The sequence below is a fragment of the Hypomesus nipponensis genome, chromosome 16, assembly GCF_054491055.1.
Source record: "Hypomesus nipponensis isolate SF chromosome 16, ASM5449105v1, whole genome shotgun sequence".
In the NCBI taxonomy this organism is placed as follows: Eukaryota; Metazoa; Chordata; class Actinopteri; order Osmeriformes; family Osmeridae; genus Hypomesus; species Hypomesus nipponensis.
This window is the reverse complement of record NC_140376.1, coordinates 1,941,631-1,966,653: the sequence shown is the minus strand read 5'-3', so window position 1 is coordinate 1,966,653 and position 25,023 is coordinate 1,941,631. Positions and strand designations below refer to the sequence as shown.

The 25,023-nt window shown below is 50.0% G+C and overlaps 1 protein-coding gene across 1 annotated transcript; it reads right to left on the bottom strand.

Annotated features, from left to right (window-relative positions):
* Positions 1-6,299: 6,299 nt before the first annotated feature.
* Positions 6,300-24,861, bottom strand: qsox1 (quiescin Q6 sulfhydryl oxidase 1). Its single transcript, XM_084676117.1, has 12 exons — positions 24,487-24,861; positions 23,360-23,460; positions 22,735-22,783; positions 22,357-22,459; positions 21,666-21,756; positions 21,308-21,453; positions 19,557-19,691; positions 19,305-19,434; positions 14,828-14,950; positions 13,893-14,031; positions 12,878-13,054; positions 6,300-8,447 (listed from the first exon to the last, which is right to left on the bottom strand). The coding sequence occupies exons 1-12, from the start codon at positions 24,779-24,781 to the stop codon at positions 7,552-7,554; spliced, it is 2,385 nt and encodes a 794-aa protein (XP_084532243.1). The 5' UTR covers positions 24,782-24,861; the 3' UTR covers positions 6,300-7,551.
* Between the last annotated feature and the right edge of the window lie 162 nt (positions 24,862-25,023).

Genomic DNA, 25,023 nt, shown 5'->3' with positions numbered 1-25,023 from the left:
TTATTGTTGTTTTGTTGGCAATATTGCCACTCGGTTATTAAGCTATTACAATTAGGCTACTTTATTGTTACATTCCATTTGTACAATTTACCAAACCGCCACTGAAGCATGTTTGTAGAGACAAATAACTGTATAGCCTATATTTGGCTTTCGTTGGTGGATATGTGTTTGAGTATTTATCAAGCATGTGCAACATCATTGTGGTTGTCTAGAGATAAATACCTCGTCCACTGAATATAGATAAAACGGCTAAAAGAGATGAATTTTTCATTATGTTGATAAATCCTGATATCCTGTAGAATATTTAAAACTCAGACGACTTATCCTTCTGACTATTGTTTCACGTAGCTGCAATATAGATCCGCAATCCAGATATAAGCCGTGCTGTTGTTAATGTTTCAAATGTAATTTAGTAAAATCAAAACACGCATCTGACTGATGAAATATGCACGTGGATATTCCCGGAATGCTCACGCACGCGCGCTAAACCCGCCTTCGTGTCTTTGTGCCAGGTGTCCCAGTTGTATTCCCTACTCAATCCATCCATCCATCTCTCCATTCATTTATCCCTCTCTCCCACCATCCCTCCATCCAGGCCAGTGTAGGGGGGGGGGGGGGGATTGTCCCGTCTTTACACACTTTCATTTTTCATTTCCATTATACACTTTTCTCCCCACAAGATTATTCAATTACTCTGATTGTCGAGTATTGAAAACACGCATTCGGGTTTTTAAATACAATGTGGATCAAATTCTCTTAGACTCTCAGCATTGGATCCAACAATTAGGATAATTGATGGATGTGTGTGGGTGGAGAAAAAGAACCGTTGTAAAATGATGGGACAATAAATGGTCTTAATGTAGGCTAGGTTTGATACAACCTATATAGCCTAAACATAGTCACATGGTGTTCCCCCCCAAACTTAAATGCACCAACGCAGTAGATTATGAAACGAAAAAATATAATATCAAATGGTGTATTTTTTATTGAAAAATGTAAGCTGTAGGCTATAGACATGAGGTCCTAAAGGTCACTATTGCAATATAATGAGGTCTACCTCAGGTGAAGTATGTCTTACGGAATTAGTTGAATCTGAACTACAGGTGACGCAGAGAGTATAACACAAATCGTAACAGTTCTTTCCGTTTGACCGAAATGAAAAGTCACTGTGGCCCACTGCTAAACCTGATCAGCGCCCCTGGTTGGACAATGAGTAAGCACGAGCTATAACTCAACTGCAGGGCGACTCTTCTGCCACCGAGGGTGACCCAAACACCTCTAATTAGTGATAATATTTCAACGTAAGAGTTCATTGACATCGGCGATTCACAAATCCGTCTTGTCGCTTGGGGTGCAAGACACAAGGACCCAGAGGTCTCAAAATACACACATTCATTCTGACCACAGATATTCTGCGTATCCTACGAGGCAGATGTGCGTAAGGCCTGTCACTGTATAGCTAACCCGTGCATTTGGCTGTGGACGTGTTTGCTGCATATTTTAATGTGGGCAAGTACAACATCTCACTTTGCAGTAGACTTAGGCCGGTAGGAAAATCCGTTGGAATTGAAACAGAATAATCTTAATGAGTCACAAATTGCCTACTAGTCGGATATTCAATGACTTCTAGATTTGCAGAGCGAAACTGGAAAACGTTAAGACAAGGTTTAAGATGGGCTAATATAAAAGCCCGAGAAAGAAAAGCTTATATAAATAGGCCTATGCTTCAAACCAGATGTGAAACATTAATTTTGGACACGTGTTTGACACATTAGACCTGATCCACAATGAAGAATATTCACCAAGATCAAGAGCAAATATTCCAATGACCCCAGCAGACATCCCGTGTTTTAAAACAGGCTACTTGGCTGCCCAATGAACGCGTGCCCAATGATGGAAATATTTATGTCATTTAAATATATTGTACAACAATCAGAGAAAATAATTGAGGTACATTTTTAATTATCGTATTAGTGATGAAACTGAAAAATATGAGCATTTGAAAAGTGACACAGTGAGGTATCTTATGTTAGACCTGGATGAAAAACTCCATAGGAAACCGTTTCCATAACGGCACAACCTTGCCGATAACCTCAAACTTGAACAACATGTTCAAAAATGAACATTTGAGACATAAAAATAAATTTTGAGACGTAAACATACTTGGATACATTTGATATCCCGCTGCTTTGACAACAAAAAAAAACTAACCTTTTACGTCATGCAAACCTACCCAGTCTGTTAGGTGTATTGGAAAGCATGTTGATTTCACCACCGCTGCCTCCCGACAGCGCTCGCTCGTCCAATAGCACGACCGGTGGCTCATTCTCTTTTCGCTTATTCCACCTCAGTTCTGCAAGCTCGCGGAGAAGGGAGCAACACGCGGTTTAATCTGTTGTTTTAGCCGTTTTCTTGATATACAGACAGCTTGTTGTCGCAGACTCTCCGAGCTCACCGTTTCTTTCCAAACAGGCGGAGAGAAAGACCATAGGACAGGGCAAGGAGAAAATTAAATTGCACTTGGGAGCAAATTCTATTAGGGAATAGTTATTGTCTCCTGACAGGTCCTCCCCATTTAGGTAATTAGTAGAGGAGATGGTTTGAACTAACGAAATGTATTCTAGTCCAACATAATCCTATCATAAAGCCATCTACATTACAATTTCTAAAAAGGCCTATTTTCCGAAGGCTAAACCAAAGATTACAGGTTCGTTTTAATAGACAACGAATGGCAGTGGACAGTATGTTTGATTTTAATAGCATTTGCTGTAATTTCGGACCACGTTAAACACAAAGATGTTCTCTGGACAATGTTTTAATATGTATCATTGTGAGTTAATGTAATTTTACATATGCTATGAATCAATTTATGTCCAAGCTTAAAAAAAAATGGTAGCCTACGTCGCAACCATGAAAGTTCTAAGACATTTGGTAAAATGCCCACTTTGTGATTCAATCTCCAATTACGAATTAAAAAAGGATTTGTTTATAATTTATATTTACTTTATTTTTCTGTGGGTGAAAAAAATAAACTAAATTATATTGGAATTCATTCCCATCCTTGACACTGGTGACGCAATATTCAATTAACACAGATTTAGATCCTTTTATAAACTCAGGAATTCGCAGGAAGGAGCTACATTCCTAGTTTGGTGACAAGAGGCTGGCTCTCTTGAGTGCATTAAAGCGGAGTGACTGACAGACCTTGGAATCCCTCCAAGTTCGTCATCCAAGCGTTTCCAGTAAGCCACGCAGGTTTATTGTAGAATCAACTGTCGTAAAGGTCGTGCTTTCTGACCAAGTTATCACGATCCTGGGCGAAACGCTAAATAGGGGCGCGCATTATCGAGCCCTTAATACATTTGAGAGTGCATGGACTCATTGCTAGATCCATCCCTCCACTCCATCCAAACATCGTTTCAGGGGCTGTCAACTGACTCCGTGGCAATTTCCGACCTTTCTACTGATTGAGGTAAATGTAAAGCAACGTCATGCTAGCCCGCTTGGCAGCCCTAGCCTGAAAATCAGCCAGTGCAGTTTGTGACATTGGAGGGCCGCTTCTGACAGTCTAAGCATAACCACCTCCACCCCACCCCCTCCTACCTCCACCTCTATCAGGCTTCCTGTCTCCAGCAGGCTCTGAACAGGCCAGAGGTGATGTGAGGGTGAAGATGCCTCGTGGAGAGGGGTGGGAGGGTGACCTGGCTGGGGGGGAGAAGGAAGTAGAGGAAGGGGGAGGGAAAGAGAGAATGAGCGGAGGAGTATCAGAAGCAGGTAGAGAGAGGGAGAGAAATGGAAGGGGAGGGTGGGATAGGACGAGGGTGAGGAGATGTACGAAGAGGGGAAGACACTAAGGGAGGAGAGGGTGAGGGAGGCGTGAGGGAGATGAGATGTTTCCTAGGACAGATGCCTATGGGGTAGGAGGGGTGGGGGGGGGGTAGAGCTGTAGTCACGGCAGTAAAATGAGATGAATGTGACCCTGCTTGACTCCTTCTATAGAAGGGGGTGTGTGTGGGTGTGTGTGAAGGGGGGGGGGTTCTCCATGTAAAAACTGAGGGTGAAGTAAACAGATGTGCTGGAAATATCACACATTAACTTTTTTTTTTCCCCCCCTCTCCTTTTTATTTTTTATTTTTTCATTCCCTCGTTATTCCTCTCTCCCCAGTCTTCTTCGGCGAGAGAGCTTTATGGTATTGTTAAAGTCAGACAGAGAGAGAGATGACGGAAAAATGCATCCAACCTTTCCTGCATTTTAATATCTAGCCGAGAGGACGGGTTGTAAACAGACCAGGCACAGAACAAGTGAGGGAAAGCACCATAAAACTGTGAATTGTCTAATTTATAGCAGACCACACTAGGGCAGAGGAGAGGTTGCTACCCTTGAATTTTGTGCTTCCAGGATATTATTGTCTGGTTCAACGTAGCAGGGGCTCTACAGTAATTCAAACCTTTGCTTGTGACACAACGCTAAGTATTCTTGGTCTAATTGTAAAAAAAAAAAAAAAACTAAACAAATATTATTCGTCTCGACACAGGTTTAAACCCTGACACTCACAAATCGACGGAATAAGTCCAATTGAAAAGATAAGTAATAATTGAGTTGCTGTCCCAGCCCCATCCAGATCGATGCGTGATGTCTTGCAGGCTAGGGAGGCAGGGAAGATGGGATTACACAACTGCTGTCCTCCGTGTGAACTGTCCCAGCCTGGCTTGGCATCACCTCAGACAGATGTCCCGACACCGCCAACTTCCCCATTAGCCGTTATTCATCTCAAGCCTTGTAATACGCAGGACTGGGCTGGGCCCGGGACACCTCGGGGTCGCTAGGTCGCCGCTCGTCGCTCCATCTCTCTCCCAGTCCCATTACAGAGCTGCACATGTAAACAAATGACTTACCTGTAAGGTGAATTAAGGAGACTAAGGAGATTAAGACCAAGGCGTAACAAACCAAGTGATGAGACAAGTGTTTGAAGTTAACGTGTGTGTGTGTTTGTGTGCCTAAGTCCACTATCACACTGACAAGATCAAGTATTTAATCGAAAATAAATCTATCTGGTATTTAATCACACAAGATAACCCACATGGAAAGCAGGAAGTCGAATTCCCCCCCATCGCCAAATAACTGAAACAACAACATTTATGCGTGACAAACCCCTACTGTTATCTAGAGCATCCTGCAGATCATAAAGTGCCATAGGGGACAGTCCAGGGTTTCTGAGAGCTTTGATTTAGTCAGAGAATCCCGCCTCTCCACCGCTCTGTGTCTCTCCTTCAGTGTAGCCGTCATTAATCACTCCCTGTGTTTGTGTCAGGAAACCATCACCACACACACACACACACACACACACACACACACACACACACACACACACACACACACACACACACACACACACACACACACACACACACACACACACACACACACACACACACACACACACACACACACACACACACACACACACACACACACACACACACACACACACACACACACACACTGCTGTCCACTTATCAACCAATGTGACAATGGGGAGGGGCATCGTGTGTGTGTGTGTGGACTCGGTAGGAGGTGCACCGACGTTCCAGGAAACACAAAGCTCAAGATCAAGCATTTAGTCCTTCAGATGGTCAAGTAATCCGTAACATCTAAAAACCCCTTCATCTATCCCTCAAAGACACCCTCTCTCTCTTTCTCTGTCTGTCTCTGTCTATCTCGCTCGCTCCCTCCCATCATTCCCCTCTCCTCCCTGCACCTTCAGGCTTGCAGCAGAGTCCACCTGCAAGTGTGTGAGGAGAGAAGAGGCCCTGAAAGCCGATTGCGTTTTAATAAAGTTTATTATCTGCAGGCAGCTAATCCTCTGGAGTAATCTCCCCCAGTCCAAAGGAAAGCTGGATTACTCACTTGCTATAATCCCAATGAAATTGTTAGGATTTAGCTAGCGCTACACAGCAGATGGCAACAGGCTTTTTCCTTCAACCTCATGGCCGACCAGCACCCCCCCCCCCCCCCCCCCATCATCAACACACCTCCTTACACCCAACCACCACCTTGATCGCAACAAAACAACAATAGAGACATCCGTTCTTCCTGAAAAGCCATGAATATTAGACCAAGTGGAGATTGTAAGATTTAACACCAGAGCATGTTACAGATAGTCTTGTTGATCAAGAGATCAGCTTAGTTTAGGCTGCGTGTAAACATCTTTTAAAACAGACAATTCAAACAACTTCCCTCCAGAACTACAAAACAAACCAGTGCTGTTGATCCCCTGAAGATAAACAGGAAGAGGAAGTCTTAGCAAAAATAATTTTATTGATCATGATTGAAAGTTAGTGAGCCGAGGGTTAGTGAGCCGTGTTAGTTTCATTTAAATCGACACCAGGCCAAACGCAAATCTTGCTAACTTGAAATTCTGGGTGATCTACTTTGCACACAGATTCTATTGGGCATTTAAATAGATCCCAAGCAAAGCAGGTCCCAATTAAGTTTTCACTACCCAAACACACCTGTCTGGACAAGAGCTAGTCTAGCCAGCTGTCTGAAATCACATGGCTCATATTTGGTAACAATCTGTATCAGCACATTTCCAGTTAATGCAGAATGTAATTCAAGGCACATCATCTGTCAAGAGTGGGTGCAGTACTCAAGCAAGACAGTTCTTGTTGGGAAAAAGCCAGTGGTTGGCTAAAGGTTCAATAATATTGGATTTATCTTAAACTTGAAAAATCGACACTATGAGACCTTTTCATTCACAAATGTTATAGAGTAATGTGATAAAAATAAGAAAAGAACATTGTATAGCATTACATCAGCAAAATAATCAAAATAAATATCAGACACAAATTCTGAATTTTTTTATCACACTAAATAAGACCCAGGTCAATTACATCAATCAATGTCCTAAAATCATTTAAAAGCTCTTTCAGAATTTAAAATCTCTTTCAGAGTTTTAGGATGGGCTTTCCACGCAGTTGGCAATTATAGGACAGGTCCGCTTGTTTAAGATAGATCAAATGAACAATGACCTAAATTAAATATTTAAAATGAATAAGTAATTGATCCAGGTCTGCTCCAGATCAGGAGATTACCACTCCAGTCCAATCCTTCATTCTTCATAAGTGGTCAAATTAAGCAGAGAAGCATAACAATGATCGTTAATTACACGGGATCAAACGGAGGCTCCGGAGGCTAGCTGAGTTGGGCGGCTAACTGTTAGCCTGACCCTGACAGTGGCTAACTGTTAGCTTGACCCTGATGGCGGATTCCGTGAGCAGGTTGGGAAACAGGTGCGAGTCCAGATCAGTTTCGTTGTCATGACAAAAGAAACAGTTTGGCGTTCCATACATGTTAACTGGAGAAAGGGTATCAGAACCGAACGCATTAATAGGTTCGCCGTCAGTTAAGATTTGAGACTGACTTTGGATTTTTTATTTTTCAACAGGAGATGCGCAACACTTTCTGAGCTTTTGGAGATGTAACTGATCCCAAACCCAACCCAGGGAGCCAGACGGTGCAGAATCGCCCGCTGCTGAACAAGGAGTGCCTCAGGGCTGTGCTATCTTGACCCGCCGGAACCGCGGGCGCATCTTGAAGAACAGGAACATGCCCAGCAGGCACATGGACGAGAGGAAGTAAAGAATCACACAGAGGCTGATGTCCAGTCCTGAGAAGCCCACACTCAGCACGTTCATCCAGCGCCCCCTAGGGTCCTGGGGGTATAACCGCACCGCCGCCACGCCCTCCTCCTCCGAGCCCCCGTACTGACTCGTCAGACCGCGCTTCTGAAGTCTCTTGTGTTGCCCCGCCCCCAAATCCACCTCCTCCAGCCCCACCCCCAGGACAGACTCCTCCCTTCTCTGCAGGCTGCGGCGTTTGACGTGGGCGGAGACGGCGGCTGCCCGAAGAGCCTTGGCCTTGTAGTGCTGGTTGACAAAGGAGTCCAGGTCCACGATGTCTTCCTGAGGCTCCCTCAGCTTCACCCCCACGACGCTGGGCCTGCTGCGGGCGCCACGCTGGCGGGACGGCCCCGCCCTCTCCACTACCTTTTCCTCCGCCTCCGGCTTCACCCAAGGAGGCGGCTCCAAGGTGCCTCCCCCCTCCCCTGCCTCCTCGTCCGCCGGGTCCTCCTCCTCCTCTTCCTCTTCCTCCTCCTGGGGCTGGGTGAAGGAGGCCTCCCTGGCTCTCCTCTCGGCTCCTCTCCGGACCTCCTGCTCCTGCCGTCGCGTCTCCCTCTGCTCCTCCTGCTGGGCCAGCAGCCGGCTCTCCGTCTCCAGGTGGTCAGGGAGGAGTCGCTCAGAGGAGAAGTAGGAGAGGAGGAAGGAGAGGACCTCGGCCGGCTTCCAGGCGTGCTCCCCGCCCCTCTTCACCCCGTGGCAGGCAGGGCAAACGTCTGGGGGCGGCCACTGGATCTTGGGGAAGTGCGGGTCCTCACTGCCAGCTCCTGGGACAGACAGGCAGGGGGTTAGGATGGGAGGAGAACTCTCTGGAGTTTGTACAGAAAGTGAAGAATTGTGTTTCGTGGTTTTAAGAGATGTTTTCTCGTCGAATTTAGTTAATTTAGTTAAGAGAAGCATGTGTGTATATTTACATACATGAGTGCCCATGTTTGTGTTGTGTGCGTGTCCAAGTCTGTGAATTATGCAGAGTGTGTGTGTGTGTGTGCATGCGTGCGCATGACAGGATCTAACAATGATCAATGGTCTACAGGGACATCTCGGAGGGAGGAAAGGTAATAGATGTGTTTGAAACGGACAGCTACAACCACACACACACACACACACACCTCTGCCAGACCTCCCAGACCTCCCAGCCCTCCACACCCCTGAACAGACAGCCCAATCTCCAAATTGAATATGAAAGCAGACACCTCAAAAGGGGGCTCTCCGTCTAATGAATTAGACTTTTTTTTTTTTTTTTTTTTTTTACTTTACATGTTTTCTTTTCTCAGTAACCCCCCTCTGACACACACACACACACACAAATGGAGGCATCTGCTAATAAATTGCTTGTGGCATCTGTGGTGGAGTGGAGGAGAGGGAGGGAGGAGAGGGAGACCTAAGGCAGGTCTGTCACTTCACAGCTCTGTCAATTTACATCCCTCCCTCCCTTTCGCCCTCCCTCTCCCACTGGCTCCAGCCTCCCCCTCTCCTCCCTCCAGCCTCCCCCTCCCTCCCTCCAGCCTCCCCCTCTCCTCTCTTCCTCCCTCCAGCCTCCCCTGTCTCTCTCTCCCTTTGCAGATTAATCTCAGTCATATGCATGTGGGTATGTACTCTGCATACAGCACTTTACATAAGAGATACATCAATTTTACTATGTGCTGCTGGAAACTGGAGGGCCTTTATACATTTCAGCGCCGTGTGACAGCTTTCTTACACCCACGCACACACACACACAACCACACACACGCACAAAGCTTGTCAATGCCTCATTCCAGTCAGAGGTGACTTTAGCTATAGCGGCCGCCATATTGATATCGCTACAATGTTCTGTCAAGAAGGCGTCTCTACTCCACATACATATTCATCAGGTATAAATATGTATTGTTCTGTGTGTCGGACTGTCCCCCTCGTCAGCGAGGCTGTTGATCTGCTTGAAAGGATACACAACCAAGCCGGGCTGCACTGAGCCTACTAATGCAGGCTCCCGAAAAAAAAAACACTGGGAAAATAACCTAATACACATTGTGGTTTCACTGTTTGCATGTTGAATTTGTTCTTGAGACCAACGATAGGCAGCATATTCCTGTGCTTGGGAGTGTGTAGTTATCTAAGGAGCAGCCGGAAAGCTCAAACTGAAACCCTCCAGCAGCTGTGTTGTGTGTCTGCAGGCTTGTGTCTCTTCCCCCCCAGAGTCCTGCCTGTTGACTGGTGGCAACAGGGCCAGCCTGCTGCTAGCGCTGACGCTAAAAGCTAACGTGAATCAACCCCGCGCCATAGGCTGGGGCTGTAGGCTAGGCTACGCTAGGCTACGCTAACGCCAGACCCAGCCATGCCCCTGGGGCCTCTTTGTTGCCAGCTAAATTAATTGAGCGGCTGCTTTACAAATAGGTCCCGTTTCACGGGTGGCTGCCTCTGAAAGGAGGTCGGGGAGGACTGCTAAAGAGCCCCACTTTAGGACAGGACAGGGAGGGGAGACAGGGGCGGGGGGAGGGGAGGGAGGAGTTTGTTTCCCCTGGGGAAGACTCAAATGAGAAGCTGTGAGGGTGGGGGCAGATCCTGCTACTCATCGGCCCCCCGCCCTTCTCCCTGATCCAGCCCTCGACCTGCCCCTAACCAGCCACCGCCTCCCCCCTGCGCCTCCCCCCTGCGCCTCCCCCCTGCGCCTCCCCCCTGCGCCTCCCCCCTGCGCCTCCCCCCTGCGCCTCCCCCCTGCGCCTCCCTAAACCAGCGCCCCACGCTACCGTCTTGACCTGCCCTGGTAAGGAGGGATTACCCCTCCAAGGACCAGAGGGGAGGATGAGGGGGGGGGGGGAGGGGGCAGGAGAGTGTGTGTGGCGTGACGCCGGGGACATGGCGGCGTGTGCCACCTGCTGCCACAGGGGCATCTTGGGAATTGCGGCCGGGGGAGTGGGTCGGACAGTGTGTGTGTGTGTGTGTGTGTGTGTGTGTGTGTGTGTGTGAGGGATGCGTGTGGGTGTGTGTGTCTTTGTGATCCCCACCCTGGGAGATTGTTGCCATATCACTTGTCAAGCCGAGGCAATGACTCCCTGGAGACCGTGAGAGAGGGAGGTCTGGAGAGGACTAAAGAGAGGGAGGTCTGGAGAGGACTAAAGAGAGGGAGAAGGAGGGGGGGACTAATAGGGGGGAGGTGTCTGGGGACTTGAGGGATCCAGAGGGAGTCCCGGGGGGGGGGGGGGGGGGCACACGTCCTTCTGGCCTAACCCTCCATACAGGCGGTCGCTGAGACTGAGGGGGGGGGGGGGTTGTTTGGGGAGGAAACTACACAAAGTGATTGAACAAAGTGAGGTGTTAATGTTTATGTTAATGTCAATAGTGGCCATGTGTCTAATCACGTCCCGTAAGGAGGAGAGGAAGGGGCCTGGCAGGGACAGAAGGAGGGAGCATACCAGACCACAGAGATTCCCTGGGTGTGGGGGGGGGGGGGTAACTTGAGTTAAACGTTAAGTAGGATGTGTATCAAGATGAGGAGCGTTTACATACCTATAAAGTGGTGTTTCTCTCTTAAACTTGACTAGGCTGGGTGATGATGGACTGGACTGAGCTAGGCTGGGCTGGGCTGGGCTAGGCTAAGCTGGGCTAAACTGGGCTGGGCTGGAATAGGCTGGGCTAGGCTAGGCTAGGCTGGGCTAAACTGGGCTGGGCTGGAATAGGCTAGGCTAGGCTATCCTTGGTAAGCCTGTTGTGACTGAGGCTAGAGTTTAACATCTAGCCCACAGACTGTCAGTTTCCTGTCACACAAGCAGTACATCACACCAGGTGAGAGGGGGAGCTGGGGGGGGGGGGGGCAGAGAGAGGGGTGAGGCCGGAGGGAGGGGGGGGCAGAGTGAGGGGTGAGGCCGGAGGGAGGGGGGAAGAGTGAGGGGTGAGGCCGGAGGGAGGGGGGGGGGGGCAGAGAGAGGGGTGAGGCCGGAGGGAGGGGGGGGCAGAGTGAGGGGTGAGGCCGGAGGGAGGGGGGGGGGGGCAGAGTGAGGGGTGAGGCCGGAGAGAGGGGGGGGGCAGAGTGAGAGGTGAGGCCGGAGGGAGGGGGGGCAGAGTGAGAGGTGAGGCCGGAGGGAGGGAGGGAGGGATGCCAGCTGGTGTCTAGCTAAAACATGGCTTGTGCAGTATTGTGCTCTTGTATTCCAGGGATTTACAGAGCGGGGACCAAATATGGGACCCACAGGACAACACTGTAAACACCTTCACCCCCACAGGACAACACTGTAAACACCTTCACCCCCACAGGACAACACTGTAAACACCTTCACCCCCACAGGACAACACTGTAAACACCTTCACCCCCACAGGACAACACTGTAAACACCTTCACCCCCACAGGACAACACTGTAAACACCTTCACCCCCACAGGACAACACTGTAAACACCTTCACCCCACAGGACAACACTGTAAACACCTTCACCCCACAGGACAACACTGTAAACACCTTCACCCCCACAGGACAACACTGTAAACACCTTCACCCCACAGGACAACACTGTAAACACCTTCACCCCCACAGGACAACACTGTAAACACCTTCACCCCCACAGGACAACACTGTAAACACCTTCACCCCACAGGACAACACTGTAAACACCTTCACCCCCACAGGACAACACTGTAAACACCTTCACCCCACAGGACAACACTGTAAACACCTTCACCCCCACAGGACAACACTGTAAACACCTTCACCCCCACAGGACAACACTGTAAACACCTTCACCCCCACAGGACAACACTGTAAACACCTTCACCCCCACAGGACAACACTGTAAACACCATCACCCCCACAGGACAACACTGTAAACACCTTCACCCCCACAGGACAACACTGTAAACACCTTCACCTCCACCTTCACCCCCACCTCCACCCCCACCTTCACCTTCACCTCCACCTCCACCTCCACCTCCACCCCCACCCCCACCCCCACCCCCACGTGACGAGGGGTGGCAGAGGGAACCCGAGTCAGGGTGTGGGGGGGGTGGAGAAAGCAGTCAAGTTTATATTCTGGTGAAACATCACTACAGGAGTGTTCCTCAAGGCGACTTCCTGTTTGACTGGAATTCCAGTCTGTGGGATCTGCCCTCAAACACTGGGAAGGCCTTTCTTCAGCTGCCAGCCTGTTACTGAAGTGGTAGGGCAGCACGTGTGGGAGCACACACAACTTGTGTACGTGTGTGTGTGTGTGTGTAAGTCCTCCACAAACCTGCCAGTCGGTTGTTGACGTGGTTGTGGCGTGACCACAGCCAGAGGACGGCAGTGGAGGTGGAGTCCACCTGAGCCAGGCTGTCCTGGGCCATGGCCTCGAAGTGGGCGGCGCACTCCCTGCATCCGAAGAAGCTGCGTACGTAGCCCCGCATGGCCTGCAGCACCTCCAGGGGGTCTGGAGGGGAACAGCACAGCAGGATCAACTCACCTTCACCTCTGCTGTTCGCGTGAGTGTGTGATGGTGACGAGATCCGGGTTAGATCAGGATATTAATACAACGACAGACCGACAATGTCACCGTCAGCGATAAACCTCAACATGACATAGTGTGTGTGTGTTTGTTGTGTTCTTTTGTATCAGTGTGTGTGTGTGTACATGTCTGTGCAATCTGGCGTGTCTGTGTGTGTAATTAGGTGTGTGTGTGTGAGGCAGTTCCCACGGTTAAGTGGGGCAGGAGTCAGAGTGTGGGGGGGGGGGGAGCACACGAGGACAACCAGTCTGATCCTCTCTGGTCTCCAGGTTGTTGTTGTGGTTAAACTCCTCCACTCCCTCTCCCTCTCCCCTTAAATCCTGCTCTCTCGGCCCGGCCGGTGGCCGTGGGGCATCTGTGGGTCTTTGTGGCGGATGTGTGTGCGTCTACGCACGTGTCTGTTTGTGTGTATATACAGTATATCGTCTGAGTGTGTGTGTGTGTGTCTGTGTCTCTGTTAGGGTCCAGATGGACACCCCTGGCCCTCCATCTGCAGGTCATGTGACCCCCCCACCTCATAAGCCCACAGATTAACCTCACCAGGCCAGAAGAACCCTTCTACTAACCCCTCACATTCCACTAATCTACAAAAAGCTCTTTTTACACACCGCTTCAGCTGCTGGTGTGTGTGTGCTAGGTGTGTGTGTGTACCTGTGTGTGTTTACCTGTGTGTGTGTGTGTACCTGTGTGTGTACCTGTGAACCTGTGTGTGTACCTGTGTGTGTGTGTGTGTGTGTGTGTGTACCTGTGTGTGTGTGTGTACCTGTGCTGGCAGAGCCCTTGGCCTGGACAGTGAGGACGTGGAAGAGAGTCCACACCCCGCAGGGGTAACGTCTCAGGTGGGGCTTGGAGCCCTGGCAGCCCACCCAGCGCTGCCCCTCAGGCAGGGCTGCATCAGGGACCTGGCACACACACACACACACACACACAGACAGATTAGAAGAAATAGCACATAACGTTCCCTGGTTTGAAGGGAGTCTCAATCTACATGGTGAAACCCCCCACTAACGCACAGGATTGCAGTCTCTGACTGAAGAGTTACTCACACATCAATAGTAAAGATTTGGTGTGTGTAAGAATGTGTGTGTGTGTGTGTGTGTGTAGAGGTTATTTCCTCAGGGGCGGAGTTGGTTCATTGCTACTCATTGATCTATTGATCCATTGATTGTACAGGCTAAAAGTTAATGATGTCACTAAGTGAATGGACCAATCTGTGCAGCTCTGGGCCTACGGGCTCCCAGGCAGAAACAGCAGCCAGACAGTGTTCTGTGTTAACAGGACTGGAGGAGAGTTTGGGCCGAGACTTACTGCAGTGAAATGGGCCTTGATCCATTTCATGTTGCTCTATAATCATCACTGTGCTGGTACTGCACCACACACAGTTGTAATCACACTATCAGGACACGAGTAAAAACATTTTGAAGATTAGTTTTTGTTTGAAAGAGTCCAATCTATTTGGCGGTCCAACAGTCTCAGTGTACATAATCGTAAAATGCCAAGATTATTTTGATTGGTGGTTGACCTGGGCAATATTATTCTGATTGGAGGGTTGTGCTAAACAAGATTATTCTGGTTTGTGGTTGACCTGGGCGTGACTGTTCTGAGTGGTGGTTGACCTGGGCAAGGCAGTTCTGATTGGTGGTTGTGGGAGGCATGACTATTCTGATTGGCTGATTTATTTCGAGGTGGACCTCTCACCTCCGCAGTGTTGTCCAAGACGTCCCTCAGATCGCTGTACGAGATCTCTGATTGGCTCTGAGCCTGCAGCCATGAGTCCACAGCCGTCAGCAGCTTCTTCACCATGGGGCGACCTGGGAAGTACTGACACAGGAGAGAGAGAGAGAGACAGAGAGAGAGACAGAGAGAGAGAGAGACAGAGAGAGAGAGAGAGACAGAGAGAGAGAGAGAGAGAGAGAGAGAGAGAGAGAGAGAGAGAGGGGGGGGGTGGTCTTCATCATCATGATCATCATCATCATAACCATTTTCCCCATCAACACTGCTCCCTTTTCACCTTCAATGTCTGCGATTCTCGTCTCCGAAAGATTCCATCGACATGTATTCATGAAGACCGACGGACAGTTTGACCACAAACAGTCCTGCATCTGGGGTATCCCTTGGTGTATAAATCTCTGGCTTGAGTCCTCTCTCTGACCCTCCTCCAACCACCAGCTAGACCCTCCTCCAACCACCAGCTAGGCCCACAGACAGCCACCAGCTAGGCCCACAGACAGCCACCAGCTAGGCCCACAGACAGCCACCAGCTAGGCCCACAGACAGCGCCCAGCTAGGCCCACAGACAGCCACCAGCTAGGCCCACAGACAGCGCCCAGGGGCGGAGCCCGGCAAACCGTCAACAACCCCTACCGTCGTCAGGGCAACGTGGCGTGTGAGAGGAACACGACACGGTAACCAACAGCAAGGCATCGTGGGAGACAGGTAATCCCCGTGAGGTCGGCGGTGACAGCAGGGCCTCAGGAGAACACAGGCCAGCTTTAGAGACACATTAGACGCCGGGCGGAGCACAATAGAGTCAGCTGACAAGAGAGCGGACTGACTTCCTCTCCCGGCCTCAAACAGACAGGCAGTAACCCTGGAACAGGCCCCTCACCCCCTCGGGCCCCGACACAATCAACCAGCCACTTTCCCCAAACCCAGTTAACGCAACAGAAGTTCCTCAATAGACGCTTCTCTTCCAGTTGGACATCTTTTTGTGTGTGTCTGATCCCTGGAACCCAGTTCAAGCACTCAGCTGGTCCATGAGAGCAGCCAGGAGGCTGTTGACAGGGTGCTGCGTCTTACAGGGCTTAGTCTAATGTGTGTGCTGGGAAGCTGCACCTACAGTAGATTGGGGGTGAGGTTCAGTCTTCTGGAAGTTTCACCCCTGACGGCGCACACAAGAAGCAAATAAATACTCTGCTGCCACGGCAACCACTCAAGCTAACCGCAAGCCCCCGCCCCCCCCCCCCCCCACCCCTTCTGTTGACAGACGTTTGAGAGAGTTCAGTCACGAATGCTTATTACTCTCTCTCTGAACTGCATTGCGTTCCAAACAAACGACGATTTGTCACGTGGGCTGAGAGGGGAGGATACAGGGGGGTAAGAGGGTGGCGGTGAACTTCAAGAAATAATTATGATCCTTTAAAAGTGGTTGAACTGATTTCATCCTGTTTTTACGCTCAAGTCAACTTGAGCCAGGTGAGACAGACACAGTACACGTCTGTGTGTGTGTGTGTGTGTAAGAGTAAGTGCATGTGAAGGGGGGGTCAAATCATCCCAGAGGAGCTTCTATCTTTGATTTGTATTTGCTGCGCCTTTTCAATTTAGCCACAACCATCTGTTCCATCACACACATCCACACAGCCAGCCAGCCAGCCAGCCAGCCAACCAGCTAATGTTTGGTCTTCAATCCTCCATTCAACACTCTCTAACGGGATCTCCAGGGGCTTCTCCTGGAGGCTTTACACCCCAGCCTCCCAGTCCTCAACCTGGACCTTGGACTCGCCCTCACAGCCTCCAACCTCCGGTGAGACGGGCACACAGATGCCCGTGTTCAACCACTGCAGCTGGGGTGTTAAAGACACAGAGCCCCTCCCAGCCTCTGTGGCTGAGCAGTGACCAGTCGATCTGGCTCCGGCCCAGCCCTCGTCCTCGTCTCTAACCGGTCAGAACAGCTCATTAGCTCCCATGAACAGATGCGAGGAGAGGAGATGAACCCAGGAGAGCAGAATAATGGGCTGTGGTCAACGCGAAGGCCAAACCAGCCCTGGCGTTCTCACCGCCTCTGTGTCTCTGCTCATCAGACGTCCTCCACGCCAGCCCCACCTGAGCAGGCAGCAGACCTAGAACGTCAACAACGCCACAGAACTGAGAAAGCCACGAGGCCCAAACGAGGTCTCTACCTGCCCAACTGACCGTTTCTGCTTGTGTACGCCCCCCCCCCCCCACCACCACCCCAAACTCTCTCTCCCCTCCCTCCTGTCCCTCTACTCACCCACAGGAACCACCCTCTCTCTCCCCCCCCCCCTCTCCCCCCCCCTCCCCCCTCCAACACACACGGCCCTCAAGCTCCAGCCTTTTCTTTAGGCCATGACAATCCACTTCACCCTGGCAATATGTCATGTGTGATCCGATTAGTATCAGCACTTGAGAAACCACAGCCCCCTCCGGAGAGACTCACAGAAAAAGAGGGCATCTGTCGCTGTCCACCCCCCACCCTCTCCTTCCCCCCCCCTCCACCCCCACCTCACCCTTCCCCACACACGCAAAGAAACCCTTTGTAATCCCACCTCAGGGACCAATAAACTGTTTAAAAGTATCGGTGAGTTTCCCCACCCCACCCCAACCCCCACACGCACACTCCAACTCAACCCCATCATCAGTCCTTCAGTCACTTCGGTCTCAAGACCAGCCAGCTAGCTGTCGCTTCTGCAGGCCTCCGACAGAGAGATGTGTCAGCAGGATGACTCTGTGCCCCAGCTCTGCACCCCTCGCCACGGGGGGGAGGAGGGGCAGGAGGAGAGGCAGGAGGAGAGGCAGGATCTGAAGACAAGCCTCCACACTAATTCCTTGTTTTATTCCCCTTGTCCGAGCAGGAGGGAGCGGGGGGTTCTTTCATGAAAAGCAGGACAGAGGAGTAATCTCTAAGCCCCCCCTCCCCCTCCTAATGGCTGTAATGCTCCCATGCCTTCAAAGATCCAAGATTATCATTTTTTTTTATCCTAATATTCATGTACAGAACTCAAATCCGGATTCAAGCTTGGCACAACGACAGCAAATCTAGAAATATTGTGAAGCCACCCCTCCTAGGAATAACAAAAACACAAGTGTTTACAACTCGTCTTAAACGGCGACTGAGGAAAAACAACAACAGCAGCAGCAGCAATCATGACAGTGTTCCGCTAAGAATGTTCTGGAACACGGTGTGTGTGAAGGAATGTGTCGGCGTGGTGATAAAATGTTCCATAATTCTATCTCCAAGGTGTTGCCGTTGACCACCATTGTGTCATCAGAATGTCCAGGGTAGTATTCCGATGAGATGATTCATTTGGTTGTGACAAACACCTACACTGCATTTCCAGTCAAGAGCACATCAACACAGATAAACATTCAATACTATTCTTGGGTGTAGCACTTGTGGCTAGAGAGGCAAACAAATGACTTATTCTGTCCCTGGTTTTCGCATGCTTTTAACAAATCGAGACTCCTAACAGTTGGCAGAGGGTTTTTTTTAGGACATGTGCATGTGTGCTGATCAGATGCTGTCAGAGTGACCCTGCTCCTGGGGTCGCCCCTGGGGTCAGGCCAGCCCTCGCTGCCAGGGACAGGCTGAAGGGATGCCGGGACCTCGAATGCATTGACTAAACTAACTGGAGTTAATGTGGGGCCCAAGTACCTACTCCACCCCCTGTCACACACAATGGCTGGCCGGTACCCCCCCTTCTCTCTCCAGACCTCACACACACACAATGGCAGGCAGGGCCCCCCAATCTCTCCCCTCCTCACAAACACACCAATACACAAGCCCATATAAAACACACCCACACCCACACCCACACCCACACACACACACACACACAGGCAAGAACGCCTCCCTGGAGAGGGGGACATGATCACAGAGAGGTGGGCCGACTGTGAGGTCATCGTGTCCGGGCCTCACCAGCCCCCTTGCCACACTCCTGGCACGGGACCAGGAGGGGCGGGGCCAGGAGGGGCGGGGCCAGGAGGGGCTGGGCTAGGAGGGGCGGGGCCAGAGGGAGGCCACGCGTCCATGCTTCAAGGGGCCCCAGGAGGGCCAGTGAACCAAGGGGCCCCAGGAGGGCCGGTGAACCAAGGGGCCCCCCAGAGACAGCAGCACATCCGACACAGACACGCTAAGATAACGAGCCAAAGCTACATTTGCACACGCACAGGATCAGCTGTGTTTATATCAACACAAGCATGCAGCTAAACACCTCTCAGAAGAGGTGTCGGTGTCATCCAACACTGAACGACCTACAGGCTGAGGATAAAAATACTGTCTCTACCTCCCTCTGGTGGTGTGATTGTGGAACTGCAGCCACGGACCTCAAAGCCGTGTTTGACGGTGTGGTAAAGGAGAGGGGGTGGTGTTTGGGGTCGGTGCAGGGTGGTGCAGGTGAAGCCGGACGGCGTCTGGGTGGGCGTGACCTTTTCTCACCTTGGCGAGGACTGAGACGTAGCGTCTGAGCGCGCTCAGTGCGTCTCCGCTGATGATTGGGTGAGACGCCAGCTCCATGCGGAAGGAGAAGTGAAGAGTCGACTCCAAGTCTGCCATGTACACCCTGGACCTGCACACACACACACACACACACACACACACACACACACACACACACACACACACACACACACGTTGACTCCAACAGATTCAAACAATGAGGAGAGGTAAGGACAGTGGAGCAGGTTCTACCTGTTAAAGACCCTCCATTGCTCCTCTGTGGTGTTCCCGAGGAGGTCGGAGGTGACAGGGAGGGGCTTCCCTGCCCGCACTACCCCCGGCAGCCTCTGGAGAGCGTAGGAGTAAAAGGTGCGAGCCTCGTTCTGCCTGCAGGGGACGAGGCACACAGGTTAACCAGTTCCCAGTGACACTCCACTTCCTCACCTGGAGCCAAACAAACTCATCCAGAGAGCCCACAAAAACAAACCCCACATCTAGACAACCCAAGAAGACACAGGTGTTTATCTGTCTCTTTGTATCTGACACACACACACACACACACACACACACACACACACACACACACACACACACACACACACACACACACACACACACACACACACACACACACACACACACACACACACACACACACACCTCTCCTGTGATGAGCAGATGGTGAGGCAGGAAGAAAGGGAGAGAAAAGAAGAGAAAGAGAGGAGGGAGGGAGGGAGATAGCATCTCTGTTCATTCAGCTCTCTGATAACCCTGGCAATGGAACAAATAAATTACCAGCCTCTCCCTGTCATCCCTCCCTCGCTCGCTCGCTCTCCTCTCCCTCCCTCCCTCGCTCGCTCTCCTAGCCGCATTATAGATCATCATGAGCAGGTGAGAGAGGAGGAAATCAGGAGGAGGAGAACCGGATGAGGAAGAAGAAGAGATGTAAAGGAGGAAAGAAAGGACTGAGAGAGAAGGAGAAGAAAAATGCCCCCTTCCAGCCCTGGCTAGGAGTTCAACCTGACGAGGACGGGGGAACAGGGGGGGCAGGGGGGGCAGTGATGGGGGACGGGGGGCTATTAATCCTGGTGATCCCTGGAGCCCAGAAGCACACGTCGTAGGATGGGTGGTATTCACCTGGGACACACACACACACACACACACGCTTGTACGTTCGCATGACGGATGCGGCCCCTCCCCTCCCAGGATCAATCAGACGTTCAGCGATGATGGGCGACCATCTGTCGCAGCGTGGCGCTGCCAGGGACGCTTGGCAGGTAAACCGCAAGAGACCTCAGCGTCATTGTCTTCGTGCAAGAATTTAAAAAAAAAACTCCCTTCCACCTCCCTCCCTCCGCTACACTGGCCTGGCGGATGAAAGGAGGAGGGGAGCGGGGGTAATGGGGGGAGATAAATAAATAAATCACCCATAAATCATTCCTTTTTTGCATTTTGTCAAACTAAAAAGATTCCTGGCGCGTGCCAAGTTATTGAAATCAGCCAAACAAAGCCGTCGGCAAACAGCGGATGAATCCAGCGGGAGACGGCTTTATGAGGCTGGGAGGATGACTGGCAGGCTGATGTTCTGGACCCATTAGCCCTTCACACGTTTAAAAGCAGCAACTGGACATCCTGATATGGAATGGAGCACACGATTTACTGCACAGGTGCTGCATATTAAACCATAGAAGAAGTGTTCATTTGTATGTTTACCCCTCCCCCCCCTAAAAAAGATGGCGTGCTGGAGGGTTAGCCATGATATTCTGTCGTTATCGTGGTCGATCTCGTTAAGTAGGAAGTGGATTTTATCGTATATAGTCTGGAGTATCACGCAATTTAGTTGTTAATTGTACCTACTCTTATTGTTATTATATATTATGTTTTATGATCGAAAACTTTTACTTTGTACTGTACAGTAACACTTTGAATGCAAGAAAGGCACATTACAAATCAAATCAAATATTATTATGACTATTATGATTATGATTCTTAGTAGTACTTACACTGTGAGCCTGGTGTGGTTTCCTCCAGGGTAGTACAGGAAGCAGGAGGGGAAGTCTGTCACCCCCAACCGGCTCACTAGGTCATCCTCAGTACTCAGCACCCTGCGCACTGCTATGTTGTCATACTGGAGCAGGTCCAGGGTCACCTGCAACACACACACACACACACACACACAAGCTGTGTCACAGGGTCCTGGGTGGCGGTCCATATGCAAGTCTAACTTTATCTCTGGAGGTTTGATTGAAAACTCTGTTTGACCACATTCCCCATGGACTGGTGAAGGACACATTCCTCTCTCTCCCCCTCTCCTCCCCCTCAGAGGAACATGCAGGGTGGAATGTGACGACCATCTCCTACCTCTCGGCCCACGAAGGAGTTGGAGGCCTCGAAGATCAGGGCCAAGTGCTGCACAGAGTTGCTCTCAAAGAAGCTGTCAATCTCCGCTTTGCTGCTCGGGGATGGGGAGAGGGAGGGAGGGAGGGGATACATACAGGTTGAGCGTTTCTCACACAAGGCTCCAAGTCAAACCTAAGAATGTTATCAGTCATTATTTTAGGCACAGAACACACCAAGATTCTGTATCTACAAATCATAGTGTTTTGGCCCAATCACACGCATGCATTTCGTACACTGACGGCCAAAAGTTATTTTCATCAGAAGAGGAAGAGAAACATGATCCAAACTGTTTACTTTTTTCCAATAGAGGAACCAGTTTCAGCTTCACATTCAAGTTAACATCCTTCTTCCTTCCTTCCTGTGTCAAGTCGTTTAACAATAAAAGAACAGAAGAAAGGAGAAACCTGTTGAGGGCTAAAGGGTTGTGTGTGTGTGTGTGTGTCTATAGTAGGTGTGTGTGTGTGTGTGTGTCTATAGTAGGTGTGTGTGTGTGTGTCTATAGTAGGTGTGTGTGTGTGTGTGTATAGTATGTATGTGTGTGTGTGTGTGTGTGTGTGTGTGTCTATAGTATGTATGTGTGTGTGTGTGTGTGTGTGTGTGTGTGTGTGTGTCTATAGTATGTATATATGTGTGTGTGTGTGTGTGGCCGTACCTGGCAGGCTCCAGAGGGGGGCAGGCGGGAGGCCAGGGTTCCTGGTGGTTCTCCATGTGCTCTATGATGTTCTGCCTGAGCCCCTTCACATCGCGGGGGAACCCTGAACAACACGGTTGTGTAAGCGTGAACAAACAAGCCCACATTTAGCACTGAACGCCAAACAGTTAGACGCGTGTGGCAGGGAAGCATCTCACATCCCAGCTGTGACTCATGCTAGATGATGACTCAGCGTGTTGACAGGGAGAATCGAAGGACCTAGTGAATAGCTACAACGTCTCACAGTGTTCTAGTGAGATAAACAAGGCCGGAACAATCAGAGCATGGACGCACAAAGGGCTGCCTGCCTGCTCTTGGTCACCTGGTAAGACAGTTTACCTCGGAAAGACTGTCCCTTGGAGTCCTTTGTGGCATATGCATGGAAGAACTGTGAAGAAAGAGAAGAAGGGGGAGGGAGAGAGAGAGGGGGAGGAAGGAAGGAGAGGGATGAAAAGATCAGGTGACATTCATATTAACTTGAAAGGGAGCCAAGTGAAGTGGTTTTAGTTAAATGCCCCCTCCCCTCCCTCACAACAACTTCCTCCTTGAAATCATCTGCAGATGTTGGAGGTCCCTGGTGCCCCCTCAGACAGAGGGAGCCCTTTCATTGACCACTCAGACAGAGGGAGACAGACAGGCAGGCAGGCAGACAGACAGAGGGAGACAGACAGGCAGGCAGACAGAAACAAGAGTTTGGAGGAGAGTTGGGTCACACACACACACACACACACACACACACCGCTGAATAAGCCGAGCCAACAAAGAGGAACTGAGATGAACAGATAAATGCCATGCTTCTCATCTGGCCATCTCTGCTGATGCTACACCTGTTTGAACACACCAGGACCCGAGATTCAACTGGGCGGACTCAGGAAAGTCGCAGATTAAACAAAATGATGATGCAAGGGCTATATGAACATATGAGGGAGGGCGGTGGCTCTGTGAAAGGTTTCCGTGAGCCAACCTTGAGTGTGGGGTAGCCTTTGATGCCAAAGTTGGTGCAAACTTTCCTGCTCTCCTCTTCGGCACAGTCGACAGCAGCCAGGTCCACGGCAGGCTTCCACTCTGCAGAAACACAAACAGCACCTTCACTGGAAGCTCTACAGGTGCCCTCGATGGCTGGATGGAGAAACTACACGTTTATACATGCCTGTGTGTGTGTTATGTTTAATTCACTCTTGAAGCAAGAACTCTGCCTGAGCAGTTCCAGTTGCTTGACTTAAAGTAGAGGCATTGAATTTGCGGCAAAGTAAGATGGAGTGATACAGTCATTGATTGTACTGTAGGCTACTGTGTCTGTGAAACCATGGCTGTTCAGGTGAGTTCTGACCAAGAAGGTTAGATTAGTTTCTGACAGGCAGCCAGGATCAGTCAGCAGCACTCCCCTGTTTAAACTACAGGCTGATATGCTTCGACCGCATGTCTGTATGTAGGGCAGGAGACGGCCTGTCAACTCACCACGACATTTCACTGTGCTCACATCCAGCTAGCAGGACTATAGTGCCTGGTAACCCCGACCAGCCCAAACCAGTTGTAGTTGATCGTTTTTGACAAATTGGGAATTTGAACATCAACTAGGATCCCTAAAGTTAGTGGTGGTTTTCTAGAATCCAGTACATGGCACTGTGTTCTGTTTTCTGTTGACATTCCAGAACAATCCGGAATATGGTGTTAAGAACAATAGAATATTATGGTATTGAGGGTGGAGGGAACAGACTGTGAACTCAGTTAAATCAGATCATATGCTCCAATAAGCAGACATGCTCTGTGTGATACAACTGGCAAACCGGGGCTCTCCAAAACTAGGTGTGCTTTTGTTTTCTCGGTTATAATAGTGCAAATTGCCATGATTTATTATCTGGGAGACTGTGTAACTGCAAAGCTACTGAATAAAGGATCATGCAAGCCAAATTATGTCTGTAAAAACATTTTGTACGGTTATTTTAAAGCATGCTTTTATATGAATTTAAACGATCCTGGTATTCTGTCTAAACTTAAGCAATAAACTTCCACGCAACTGTGTAAACATAAGTTATTTTCAACTGTGCTTAACCATCTAATATTACAGACAATCAGCATGAATATACATACCTTTAATATCTCTTGCAAGACTTTTGTATACTGGAGAAAAACCAATACAATGTCCGCACCAAGAGGCGTAGAACTCAACAACCATTGCGGCTGTGGAGTTGAACAAAACGGTATCCGCATTTTCCGGAGTTAATATAACGATCTGATCCGACGCGGTGTACAGTCCGGCCTCCGCGGTAAATGGAGAAAGTATCCCGGAATAAACCAATATCGTTAGAATTAGCAATTGTCTGGCATTTGTTGATAAAGTATTTCCAGTAATCCAGGACGTGGCACGGCTGTAGCGCCGCGCCATCTTCGTGTTTTTTTTCTGACAGCCAGTCAACTCTGTGCAAGGCAACCCCTGTATCAGTCAAGTGATACAAAGTTTTTCCTCCTGTTGGTTTTTGCGCTCAGTTCCCACCCCCTTGATCCGACTCGCTGCTTGCGAGAAAGTTGCGTGGCTAGCATTCCTGAACCGCGTCATTCATCATTTAGTCATCAGTTTCAGCTGACTTGACACAAGACGAACTTTGCAATTAATTCATCGTTGTCAAT

Bases quoted from the DNA above. Each gene is read 5' to 3' on its own strand.
- qsox1 (XM_084676117.1), bottom strand. From the start codon at position 24,781: ATGGCGCGGCGCTACAGCCGTGCCACGTCCTGGATTACTGGAAATACT. The intron at 14,951-19,304 runs GTGAGAAAAGGT...CTCCTGTGTCAG, and splicing joins ACGTCTCAGTCCTCGCCAAG to TACTTCCCAGGTCGCCCCAT. The intron at 13,055-13,892 runs GTACACACACAC...GTTCCCCTCCAG, and splicing joins CAAGGGCTCTGCCAGCACAG to ACCCCCTGGAGGTGCTGCAG.